Source organism: Eptatretus burgeri, chromosome 10, assembly GCF_056783735.1.
Source record: "Eptatretus burgeri isolate ZD-2024b chromosome 10, Ebu_testis_v1, whole genome shotgun sequence".
Lineage (NCBI taxonomy): Eukaryota > Metazoa > Chordata > Myxini > Myxiniformes > Myxinidae > Eptatretus > Eptatretus burgeri.
In genome coordinates this window covers 5227738-5240242 of record NC_140970.1, presented here as the reverse complement: position 1 = coordinate 5240242, position 12505 = coordinate 5227738, and the positions used below count along the sequence as shown (strand labels likewise).

At 48.0% G+C, this 12505-nt stretch overlaps 1 protein-coding gene across 6 annotated transcripts in view; it reads right to left on the bottom strand.

The window, feature by feature from the left end:
- LOC147017873 (SMAD family member 3-like) overlaps positions 1 to 12505 on the bottom strand; it is a 206322-nt gene that overhangs the window by 147412 nt on the left and 46405 nt on the right. The window contains exons 4-5 of one of the 6 annotated variants that reach the window (XM_085896930.1): positions 1620 to 1754; positions 160 to 384 (exon numbers count right to left, since the gene is read on the bottom strand). In XM_085896930.1, coding sequence (XP_085753056.1) covers positions 160 to 384; positions 1620 to 1754 — 360 coding nt within the window. The other 5 variants (XM_085896936.1, XM_085896935.1, XM_085896931.1 and 2 more) reach the window with 5 other exon arrangements.

The following is a 12505-nucleotide window of genomic DNA, read 5'->3' as shown; positions in this document are numbered from 1 at the left end:
CGAGAAAGCACACAGACTAGTGGGTCAAAGCAAATGGAACAAATAACAATGTAAAGTAGATGCAACATCATGAGATAATTTGCAGAGAGAGACCAACACGGTGACAAAGAGGACATCAGTTCTTCAAAACTCTGAGCCCGTTGCAGTTCTCTTACTCACCTTCAATAGAACTGGAAGGAGACACAGGATCTGGAGAGAATTCTGCAGGGGAACCTGAAAGGACGACATCGTACAAAAGGCTTGCATTTTGAAACATCCATCGGGACCATACTCCATGCAGAGCGTTGGTGCTGCCTAAGCAGTCTCCTTGGCTATTGGGCACAATCCTGGACGGGTCGTCACTCCGACACAGGATACCAGCAAGCTCGCACTCATTTTGCCGTCCTCGGAAGGATGACAGGCAGAGTCAACCCCACCTGGCATTAATTCAACAGCAGAGCGGGATTTGAACTCAGAATCCTAGGATCCCAAGCCCACCACCCTAACCATGAAGCCAACACCAAGCATATTTTGAAACACGATGAGACAAAATAAATATATCCAGCAAGCAGCGTTTATTTTAATCAAATCAAAACGATGATAAAGCAACAAAACATCTGATGGCGATTGAATAACCAATGCAGGGCTTGTGTGGTCCTTCAAGAAGGCTATCCGCATACTCAATGCCATACTGTGGTTTATCTGATGTTTGTTTATCTCCCAATCTTCACTGATGTAACCTGGAGGTGGCGTTTCTAAAACTGATTTTAAAAGAAAAAGGAAGAGGGGAGACCAAGAATACAATTAAGGTATAATTGGGAGTGGACCAAAACAAAAAAAGGATTTGACACCAGCATTGGGGATATACACATCAAACACCAAAATTCAAAATAAATAAATAAATGAATGTGAAAGTATGCCTTTTGGGAGAATTCAAAATGATTTTAACCTTAACCTTGCACGATGACCTATCAGATAGTACAAGACAGCATTACCAACTATAAAAAAGTAAAAAGGTACAGTACGAGCAATCTGTGGAACTTGTACATGAAGAAAGAATTACGCCGCAGAGCAAAATGAGAAATAATTTGTTCCAAAAATCGAGAGGAATTATTACCGGGCAAGAGATTGAACAATCGGACAGCTTGCAAAGTGTGCTGAAGCAGGGTTCAAAATCCATCAAATATTGTATTGTAGTAGACCACGGTGCTCGTCATCATGGGGACCACCCCAGTGTGTGTGTGTGTGTGTGTGTGTGTGTGTGTGTGTGTGTGTGTGTGTGTGTGTGTGTGTGTGTGTGTGTGTGCACTTCTGCCATGTTTCCCACATTAACAGATTCACTTAATTGGAAACCCCAGGAGGTGAACTGATGAAGGCACTCCCTTCTTTGGATCATTGCATGTGTTTAAAGAAAACGTTACCGTTATCCCACTGCTCGGAGTGTGTGTCATCCAAGTTGAACCTGTTGGTTTGGTTATTCATGGGATTAATTATTATTGGCAAGTGTCGACAATCACCTTAATCGCGGTTGTGATGAGTGTAATTGCCATACAAGTGACAATGCACAAACATCTTCAAGCTTCACAGATAACTCTTTAAAGGAGGTCAAAGGAAAACCAAATTTGGCTTTATGTTTTTACCTGGTATGTAGTTTCCCTGAACCTCCAGGACAACAGGGAAGTTTGTGTTTTCAGAAATCGAGGTGGTGTCGTCTTCCAGCTTGGGAGGTTCTGCAGAAATCTCTGTATGGCATGGAACCAACACCTGTGGGAGCACTTGGACACAAAACAAAGTTAGATGTAATCTTTAAATAACATTCAATCTTTAAATTACATAAATAACACACACACACACACACACACACACACACACACACACACACACACACACACACACACACACACACACACACACACACACACACACACACACACTAAAGACTTTTCTGCCATAAAGAGAAATGATGATTTATCCCACGCCCAACTCCTTTCTCCAACGTCTGTCACAGACCGAACGGGACAACCTTGGAGTCATCACATAACAACACATACACATTCCCACATATTCTGATCCAGCATGTACACATTGTTTTTCCTTACGCTACGTGTCAGTAACATTTTCTACACCTTCGCTCGCTCTGCACATACTTAATAAGTATATCCCCAGGTATTATTGAGAAAGAGACAAAGGCCGTATTTACTTACACAAGTGTGGTCATTGATGAGATTTTAATAGAATGTTCATTCATCTCAGCATGAAGTCCTCTTCGGGCTACCTCCTCCCAAACAGCGATTCGCCCAAGGTTATTTGATGGCATGACAGGCCCATGGTGGGCAGACAGGCACATATGGCAGGCAGGTATGAGCGGAAGGTAAGGGAGGTGGTGGTATGGCAGGCAGGTACAAGGATAGGCAGGTAAGGTATGGCAGGCAGGTATGAGCGGAAGGTAAGGGAGGTGGTGGTATGGCAGGCAGGTACAAGGATAGGCAGGTAAGGTATGGCAGGCAGGTATGAGCGGAAGGTAAGGGAGGTGGTGGTATGGCAGGCAGGTACAAGGATAGGCAGGTAAGGTATGGCAAGCAGCTATGTTGGTGGTCGTACAAGCAGGAGATGTACATCAGGGGTGGCAATCAGGCAATATAGCTAGTTATGCCCAAACTTACCAAACGAACCTATCCTCAACTAGGCTGTCTTCACTGTCCTAAACTCCTTGCCTGACCTTCCTATTTTCCCACCTCCTCTGGTTACCTCTATGCTATTTTAACCACTCCCGGTTAGTCTAACCCTCGGGTTCTCAACCTGGGGGTAATTACGCCAAAAGGGGTAATTTGGCTTCTCCCCGGGGTAATAATTATTCCTGACAATGATAGAAAAATATCAATGTCATTTCCATTACCATGCATAATCTTGTAAAATATAAACCTCCAAACTCTTCACTTTTCTTTCGTCACCTTTGTCTCGAGTGTTTCTGGGGACAGGACTGGTGTTTCCATCGCAGTTCTCAGAATCAGAAGCAGCTAGTTTCCTGCAACATGACGCAATCATCAAGTGCACACGTGACGCAAGACATGCTCCATGACAACTTCGTCCCCAGGGTATCGCCACAGGGGGATACCCTGGTACCAGGCGATTGAAACCCACATTTAGCGTGGATTCTCGCAACCATGAGATTTGACGAGATCACATTTAGAGGCCTGAAATCTCACATATAACGGTAGGACTTGTTGCATTTTTGATGCTTATCGGTGATTGCTGCGAGAGAAATTTGGCCTTTGTGAAAATTTGGAGTAATTTTCAGGTGACTTCCGGATTTCTCAGCATCTGGTAACCCTGCAAACCGAATTTCAAAGATACTTCCCCGGTACGGATACAGACATGGGATCACACGCATCATGTGGGAATCTTTTCGGTCGCCAGTAACGGTGATACCAGTAATGCCAGTAACGACCAGATGCAGATTGAACTTGCAACTCTGAAAAAAGATTCGGGCATGAAGCTCAAATTCCAGACAGAATCACTGCCAGCATTTTAGGTAGCTAAGACTGAATCGTACCCCAGACTTTTCGACATCGCTATTCATCATATATTACCATTTGGATCCACAAACAGGTGTGCGTGTTGATTGTCAGGTCAAGCCAGATTAGATCTGTGACTTGCTACAGGTACCATATAAACTTGTCCTAACCTGATTCATGGTCGGGTTGTCGGTGACTAAACCATCTCACCCACCAGGTTTTCTGTTGAGGAGGGTGTATGGATCTGGACACCCTGCAGGATGATAAACCAAACCTGTCAAAGGGCAGAGGAGCTCCTTGTGAGCCAAGGCCATCCATTTCTAGTGCCCAACTGTGACTGCGGACATCCTCCTGCAGTTGGATTACCTTATTTAGGAGGTTGGTGGCAAGATTTGCACTCCAGCCACTGTAAAACACTTCATTCCGCAAAACCCACAAATGTCAAATCTAAAAACCCACTCCATGGGAGCACCCCTGTACAGCTGGCCTACGCAGGGAAGCTCACTGGATGATGGGATTGGGGCAAAGCTTTCGGGACTCCCATTCCTTGATCGGAGAAAAACAATGGGGTAAACTTACAGGATCAGATTGTGGTGGTGTGTGGTGGAGTGCTGCTGAGGTGTCATCCACCAGAAGGCGGTCTCCTTGGGTTAACTTGAGGCAGTCCCTTCGGGTGGGTGGCTGGAATGTCCCATCTCTGAGAGGATGATCACCTGTCTCTGTTACCATCTGAGCTCAAGCTTTTGAACATAGGTATTGCAGCACTCTCTGAAGTTACAAGACTGGATAGTGGTGAGATTATGGCGAGTGGTTAAACAAACTATTGGTATGGTTGCTCTGATGGTTACCATCCCAAGGAGTTGCTGTAGCTGTGTCCAAGAAGCTGACTCCAATGATAATTGAGGTTACACCGGTGAAGGAGCGTATTATGAGACTAAGGATTCGTCACTCCTTGGTTGTCGTTTCCCTGGTCTCTAGAGATGCTCCAACTGAGGTGAGTGATCTCCCCGTGAAGGATGCATTCAATGCTGCACTCAACTCTGTGGTTGATCATTGCCCCAGGTGAGATACTCTTCTAGTCTTGGGAGATTTCAATGCATCAACTGGAACTGATAGGGACGTTTATGAAACACATGTTGGTCTCCAAGGGTCTGAAACTGTGAACACATAGCACTAAGTTCCTTGACTTTGCAAGAAGTCTTGGACTGATAGCGCTTGGTTCATGATTTCAGCACCCAAAGGCTCATTGCTGGACTTGGTATTCCAATGCTGGTGGTGTGACAAAGGAGATTGACCATGTGCTTGTTGATGGTCACTGAAGGATGATCCAGAACTGCAAGGTCTACCGGAGCGCTCAGTTCCTCAATACCGACCACAGGCTTGTTGTAACAACTCTGAAGTTGCACCTTAAAACCAGGAGAATGGTACTATCCCAACCAAGGCTGGATGTTGGTAAGCTCAAGGATGAGAGCATAGCTGGGGATTTTACGAACAGGCTGAGTGGGGAGTTGGGTGGGGGGGGGGTCTGTTGCTTTGGGGAATCCTGAAGAGTTGTGGAGTGCCTTAATTAAAGACCACCATCCGTGATGTTTCTGGCGGATGTCTTGGAACTCACCGAAGGATGAAGATAAAATTTGTTTCACATTGGACACTGGATACCATCCAACAATCGCAGGGCCAGGCTTATTGCAGAGCTAAGCTGTTCAGGGAGCTGAGGTGTAAAACTGTACGTGTGCTAAGGGTTGACAAGGAGGCCTGTGTGCGAGGAATCTGTGAGGGGGTAGACATCACTTGTGGTCAAGTGATTCTCTTCCTGCTTACAGGAGAATTCACGCATTGCATTCCTCCAAGCTCATTCCTCAGTGCACTGCAGTTAGAGCGGAGGGTGGTGGGCTCTTGACAGAGGAGTCCGAGGTGAAAACCTGCTTGGCCGGTTACATTGAGCGGCTGTACCAGGTTGATCCACCAGCTGTTGGGTTGGATGTCAGTGGTGTTACAATCCCCATTGCTGACCATCCTATCAACTGTGATCCACCTTCCTTTGTGGAAACACAAGCTGCAGTGAACCAGCTGAAATGGGGGTAAAGCTATTGGGATCTGTGGCATCCATGCTGAACTTCTCAAGGATGGTGGAAATGCTGTACTCATGTCGTTGCATGCAGTTCTGTGCTCTGCCTGGAAAGCAGGCATCATCCCAACTGCCTGGAAGAGGGGCCTTGTTGTCCTTCTCTGGAAAGGGAAGGGTAATCGCCAGGACTACAACAATTACCGAGGGGTAATGCTGTTATGAGTGCCGGGCAAGGCCTTTGCTCAGATAATTGTTGATGGGGTTCGCCATCATCTGCTTGAGCACCATCATCCTGAGCAGTCAGGCTTTACACCAAGGAGGTCAACAATTGCCCGTATCTTTGCTCTTCAGGTCCTCACCGAATGCACACGGGAGTTAAGGCAAGGGCTGCATGCAGCCTATGTTGAACTCTGCAAAGCGTTTGATTCAGTAAATCGGAATGCCCTCTGGAGCATTCTTGGTCTTTGTGGGGTGCCAACAAAACTGATCAATCTGATGTCTGAACTATACTCTGGTACTGAGAGTGCTAGGAGAGGTGGCGGTACCATCTCTGACTTATTTCCCGTTGTTACTGGAGTTCGTCAGGTGTGTGTACAGGCCCCCACACTTTTCAGCACTTGTATGGACTGGATTCTAGGGAGTATGTCGGAGAGATCAAGCTGCGGTGCATCGTTTGGGAATGTGATGATCTCTGACCTTGATTTCGCAGATGTTGCAGTTATCTTTGTGGAGACTAGAGATATCCTTTTGGTGGCCCTCAAGGTGCTGAATGAGGAGTTGAAGCACCTGGGATTATGGGTTTCCTGGGTCAAAACTAAGATCCAGGCTTTTAGTGACATATTGGATGCTGCTACCTTGTCCGTACCTGTTTGTCGTGAGAATGTTAAGGTGAAGGATAGATTCACTTACCTTGGCAGTGACATTCATGTCTCTGCCGGCTGTGACTCAGAGGTCAATCGACGTCTGGGTCGGGCCTGGAGAGTCATGGATTCACTGGATAATGGGGTGTGGTACTGCCGTTACCTGTGCGGGAGGACGAAAGTCCGAGTCTTCAGGTCCTTTGTGCTTCCAGTCTTGCTCTATGGATGCGAGACTTGGTCTCTGACCAAGGATCTGAGAGGAGACTTAATTCCTTTGGTACCGGGTCTCTTCGGAGAATCCTTGGCTATTGCTGGTCCGACTTTGTGTCCAACGAGCGGTTGCTGAGAGAGACTCAAATGAGATTTGTTACTTGCATATTCCGTGAGCGTCAGCTGCAGCTGCATGGACGTGTGGCTAATTTTCCTGACGCTGCTCCTGCTCACCAGATTCTCTCAGTGAGAGAGTCTTGTGAGTGGAGGAGGCCAAATGGGCTGATCACGTGCCTCATGGTTGCAGCAGGTTGATCGGCATCTCAAGGAGATTGGGATGGGCCAGGCATCTGCCTGGGGGATGGCCAGACGGAGGTCCCTGCAGTACCAGTGGAAAGTGGACGCAGCAGCGCGCTGCTCTGGCACATGCTCCCATACCTGACCTAACCTGCCATCCCCGCGACTGCATATCCATATATGTATGTATATATATATATATATATATATATATATATATATATATATATATATATATATATATATATATATATATATATATATATATATATATATATATATATATATATATATCCCTGTGTCGTAATAGGCGACCAGGTTGCGTCAGGAAGGGCATCCGGCGTAAAACATGTGCCAAATCACTATGCGGATCATACGGATGATCCGCTGAGGTGACCCCAAACGGGAGCAGCCGAAAGAAGAAGAAGAAGATATATATATATATATATATATATATATATATATATATATATATATATATATATATATATGTATATATACATATTGTTACGTTTGAGGGGGGGGTATGCATTCAAATTTTGTTTAATTAGGATGTTTAATTAGGTATGCCATGCTGTTTGAGTTTACCAGGATCTCGATGTAATAAGTAGCAATTCAGTGGTGATAAGTTGTCAAGTAAATGTTCATTTCTTCAAGGGGGGAAATGATAATTGTCACGTAGTTAGATAGGGACACGGGATAGGGTAAGTGTGGATAGGGCGGATGGCTCCGCCCCATGATCACGATTGGCAGAAGGTGACGGCGGTGGGCCAATAAACGGCTCGATTGGAGGTGACGAGGGCAGGAGGATAAAAAGGTTCTGTTCGGGGTCGAAAAGGAAGAGGAAGAAGATTACAACCAAAAGATCGTGTTTTTTTGGTGTGGAGGCTGTTGCGCGGGGAGCATCCTTGTTGTTGTGCTGATTCGATCGTGTTCTTCATCGTGTCTTGGAGCCTTGCTGAGCCTCGTGCCTCACCTTGGTTGGCTCTGGGGTTCTGCTGACTCGGAGTACGGGGTCGAACGGCGGGCGGACCTGCCTCCCTCTCCTGCTCGCAACTTGGCGCCAGAACTGGTTCCCTGGCGGCTGTGAGCGGACTTGGGCCAAGACCAGGAGGTCGACAGCACCACGGTTTCTCCTGCCCCCCTGAAAAGAGCAAGGCCAGCTCGTCCGACGCCGATCCAGGGACAGTTGCGTCCACACCACGGTCCAGCCTGACCACCAGAAATAGCTACGGTGTGTGTGTGTGTGTGTGTGTGTGTGTGTGTGTGTGTGTGTGTGTGTGTGTGTGTGTGTGTGTGTGTGTGTGTGTGTGTGTGTGTGTGCTTGGCGCCTTAGAGGGATTGATAACTGTATATTCATTGGAATTGTCTGTGTTTTTCCCCACGCCCGATCCCACACCATCCCGTCGAATCGCCCCGGATCCCTCTTCTTGCCGAGTCTTGTTATTTCTGGTCAATAGTAAAAACAAATAAACATCATCAACTCAGTGAAAAGCGACTCGTGCCACCTTCCTCGTCCCGTTTGCGGTAGAGCGATTAGAACCGCCATGTTTGTGTTATAAATAAATAAACCGCCTCCATCGTTTCGGCTCATTCTACGTTGGCGGGACTGTTCAAGTCCCGTGGACGTCACATTGGTGTCAGGAGTGGGATGTTCGAACCCCTCTAAATTATATACCAGGATTAAAATCTCGCCACGAATTGGAATATAAAATCACTGCAGAAAAGCGCGCGAGCGCGGGAAAATTTTGGCGGGATTTTTCAAATTTAAATTAATTGGCGGCAAACGGGACTTCTGCACCATGGCGGATGTGCATATGTTTGAGGAGGAAGGCCACGTGTCTGGCAGCGAGTCGGGGGAAGAAGGGAGAGACGGGGGTAGGATTGAAACCTCCCCCATTCCGAGCGTGGACCGTGCTTCATCGCCTGTAACGGGGCCGGCAGCACCGGAAACCGGTGCAATGACGATCCAGACACTGTTGGAACGTTTAATAGGGGACATGACGGTACAAATGGCAAATCAATTCGTGACACAGAGGGCAGAAATGACGGCACAAATGGAAAATCAATTCGTGACACAGAGGGCAGAAATGACGGCACAAATGGAAAATCAATTCGTGACACAGAGGGCAGAAATGACATCAATTGGGGGTAATGGGGTACAGTTGGGTGCACGGATTGATTTAATGAGGGATGAATTGGGGGAAAAGATGGAGAAAATGAAAACTGAGATGCAGGAGTGTGTGGATGTTAAATTGGGAGAAATACAAAGTAAATTCGAGGATAGATTGGAGGAAACAAAGGTAGAAATTACATTGGAGGGGGAAAATATACGGAAAAAATTGGTAGATAAAATTGATGCAACGAACATTCGGGTTGATAAAGTGGATGAAAGCCTGGAACGTCATCGTGCCTGTGTGGATGCTCGTATGCAGCTGCAAGTTGAAGAGTGGGGAGAGCTGAGGAAGCAAGGGATGAATTTGGCGGAGGAGGTAAAAGGATTGGAGGCTCGTTTGGACGAACAAGATAAAATGATGAGCCAAGATGAAGTCTTGGATAAAGGCCTGGTAGAGCCGTCTTTTGTAAGTAGAGTGTCCGGGTTGGTTGAGGAGCAGCTACAAACTCGCGACGGAGCCTTGGAGGAGGTTGTGCGGGCCCAGAAGATCCTGCGGGAAGAGGTGAATCGGTCCATTCAACGTTTGGAACAGGAGGCAAAATTGACCCATGAGACCCTCACCACAAAACATCTTTGGCCACAGTGGGCTCCGAAATTGGATACGCAGCCACAAGGGTGTTTGATCCCAGGGCTGGATTCGGACAAGGGAGAAACTGAGAAGCAGGCCACCGTAAAAGTGATCCCCCTGGTAAATTTTGACGAGTCAGGGAGCCTTGAAGCTTTTCTGACGCAATTTGAGTGTATTTCCCGACTAAACGGGTGGAATGAGCGGGAACGTACAGGGAATTTGGTGGCAACGTTGCGGGGACCAGCCGCAGATGTGTTAAACGTGATCGCGGAGGGGATGTTGACCAGCTCCCACATTTGCGAGGCGTTGAGCCGTCGGTTTGGGTTTGCAGCAAACTGTGATCTGGTGCGGGCCCAGCTCCAGCACCGCAGATTAAAGCCGGGTGAGACAGTGCAGGAGCTGGCACAGGACATTTACCAATCAGTCAGGATCGCTTATCGGGACCTTACAGTGGAGGCGTGGGACAGACTGGCACTAGAGAAATTTTTAGCTGCTCTTCCGGACCCTGAGGTCCGAGCGCTAGTGGAGCTACAGGATCCACCCACCGTTCACCGAGCGGCCGAGTGCGCGGCCAGGCTGGCCTCGTGGAGTCGACGGGTCGGGTTCCAGAGAGGCCATCGGTGACGATCCGACAGGCGGAGATCCAGGATCAGGGAGGGGGGCTGGGAGAAATTGGCATTACCCAAATGTTTCAGGAAATTTGCCAGAAACTGTTAAGTTTGATAAGGGGTAATTCGGTAGTTGGTGTGCCAAAGCGGCGGGGTCCAGCCCAGCCAATAGAGCAATTCGATTATGGCCAAGGGGGTCCGGAACCGGAAGAGACATTACACCGATACCCACGGGGGCCTTTTATGGGGAGTTGTTTCCGGTGCGGGCGAAGAGGACACATGCAACGATATTGCCGGTACCCGGCGATGGAGGGACCCTCCAATAGACTTTTAGACTCGGAGAGGGTGAATCCTCCTGCTGAACCGCCAGGTCTATCCGAGATGCCCTTTCATAGGTCGGGTCTGGAGATCACTGTCGGGGGTCGGGGAGACTAGATTGGGCTGAGCATATACGGCCATGCTCGGCTGCTGAGATTGTGGCGAAGTGCCCTCCTTTGGTGGAAAAAAAATGAATTGTGGGAAAATTGGCATGGGTTTGTGAGTTCTGCTGGGTTTTAGAGTGACAATCGGGACAGTGGGTAATTGGAAACAAAGCGGGCACGAGTGGCTGTCCAATCGCTGGTGCGTGGATCGGGTGAGAAGTGCTGTGTGAGTTGTTTTAAGTGAAGAAGTGAAATGTATGGTGCACACATTGATTTTTTATTGGGCATGGTGTGGTAACAGGGAAGGTCATGGTCGGCGAAGTGTTAGAAATGCAGGTGTCACATGTAAGGCCGATGGGGTGGGGGAGTCATGTGGATTTTGTGGGTGGGGATGATGTGCTTGTCCACAGGGATTGCTGAAGCTCACGGTGAGTGGGAATTGCGAACCCCTTCAAGGAGATTCACCCCTGGTGGCGAATGGTGACAGTGTCTGGAGCCAACTGGGAGAGGGTCTGGTTGGGCGACCAAGGCGGGTAGGACCTTGGCGACCCAGGAAGGCCAGAGGAGCCAGTGAGACCCCTTCCAGAGTGTTGTACGGGATTAGAGCTGATGGCTACCAGGGGGGAGGGAATCGAAGGGAGTGGGGCGGAGAAACGTCCGGGTTGGATTAAAGCTTACCTGTGGGCATGGTTGCACCTGAGATGCCCCCATCATCTTGTGGTAACCCACCCCACGGCCACGACGGGATTCAGCCTGCATGATTAAAATGAGGACCATGACCTAGAAATGTGATGATTACCATGGTGTGAGTGTTGTGAAGATGTGCGAGTCCCACTCGATCCCGCACAACTTGACATGTGCAGCAAGGGCATGATGTCCGCATAATTTTGGGGTCAAACAAATTTGAAAATTGGCTCCCCAGGTAACGCTGGGTCTATTAGCATCCACTGGGGGAGGCGGTCAAGTGTAAATATCCCCTGAATAGTGTCGTTAAGGCTTCGAGTAGGAATGTCAAGTATAAGTGTTGTGTTTTTGTGGAACCTTTTGTTTCCCCTCCCCAGATCACTGGAAGAGTGCTGGGCAAGAGCGATGATCCGGAGGATGGAGTGCAACTTCGCTCAGTGCTCTCATGTGATAAAATAAAATTTAAAAAAACGAATGATTGTTTAGGCGAGGATAAGGCCATAAGGGGGTAGTACATTAAGCAGGATAGGTAAGTTAGCTGCGACTCGCTGCCCATTGCCCCTCCTACTTTATTTCGTTAGGTTAATTAGGTGTGAGTCAGTAAGTTTTAAGGCTGGTACGGTAGCGCCTGTGATATACCTTGCAGGAGCTGCGGTACCAGAGGAGGGGGCAGTGTTACGTTTGAGGGGGGGGTATGCATTCAAAGGGTAATTAGGATGTTTAATTAGGTATGCCATGCTGTTCGAGTTTACCAAGATCTCGATGTAATAAGTAGCAATTCAGTGGTGATAAGTTGTCTCGTAAATGTTCATTTCTTCAAGGGGGGAAATGATAATTGTCACGTAATTAGATAGGGACACGGGATAGGGTAAGTGTGTCTGCGTAAACCCCTTTTTGGTATTCTCTGGAGACTGGCCGTGACGTCACAGGACAGTGCAGCGGATGGCTCCGCCCCGTGATCACGATTGGCAGAAGGCGACGGCGGTGGGCCAATAAACGGCTCGATTGGAGGTGACGAGGGCAGGAGGATAAAAAGGTTCTGTTCGGGGTCGAAAAGGAAGAGGAAGAAGATTACAACCAAAAGATCGTGTTTTTTTGGTGGGGAGGCTGTTGCGCGG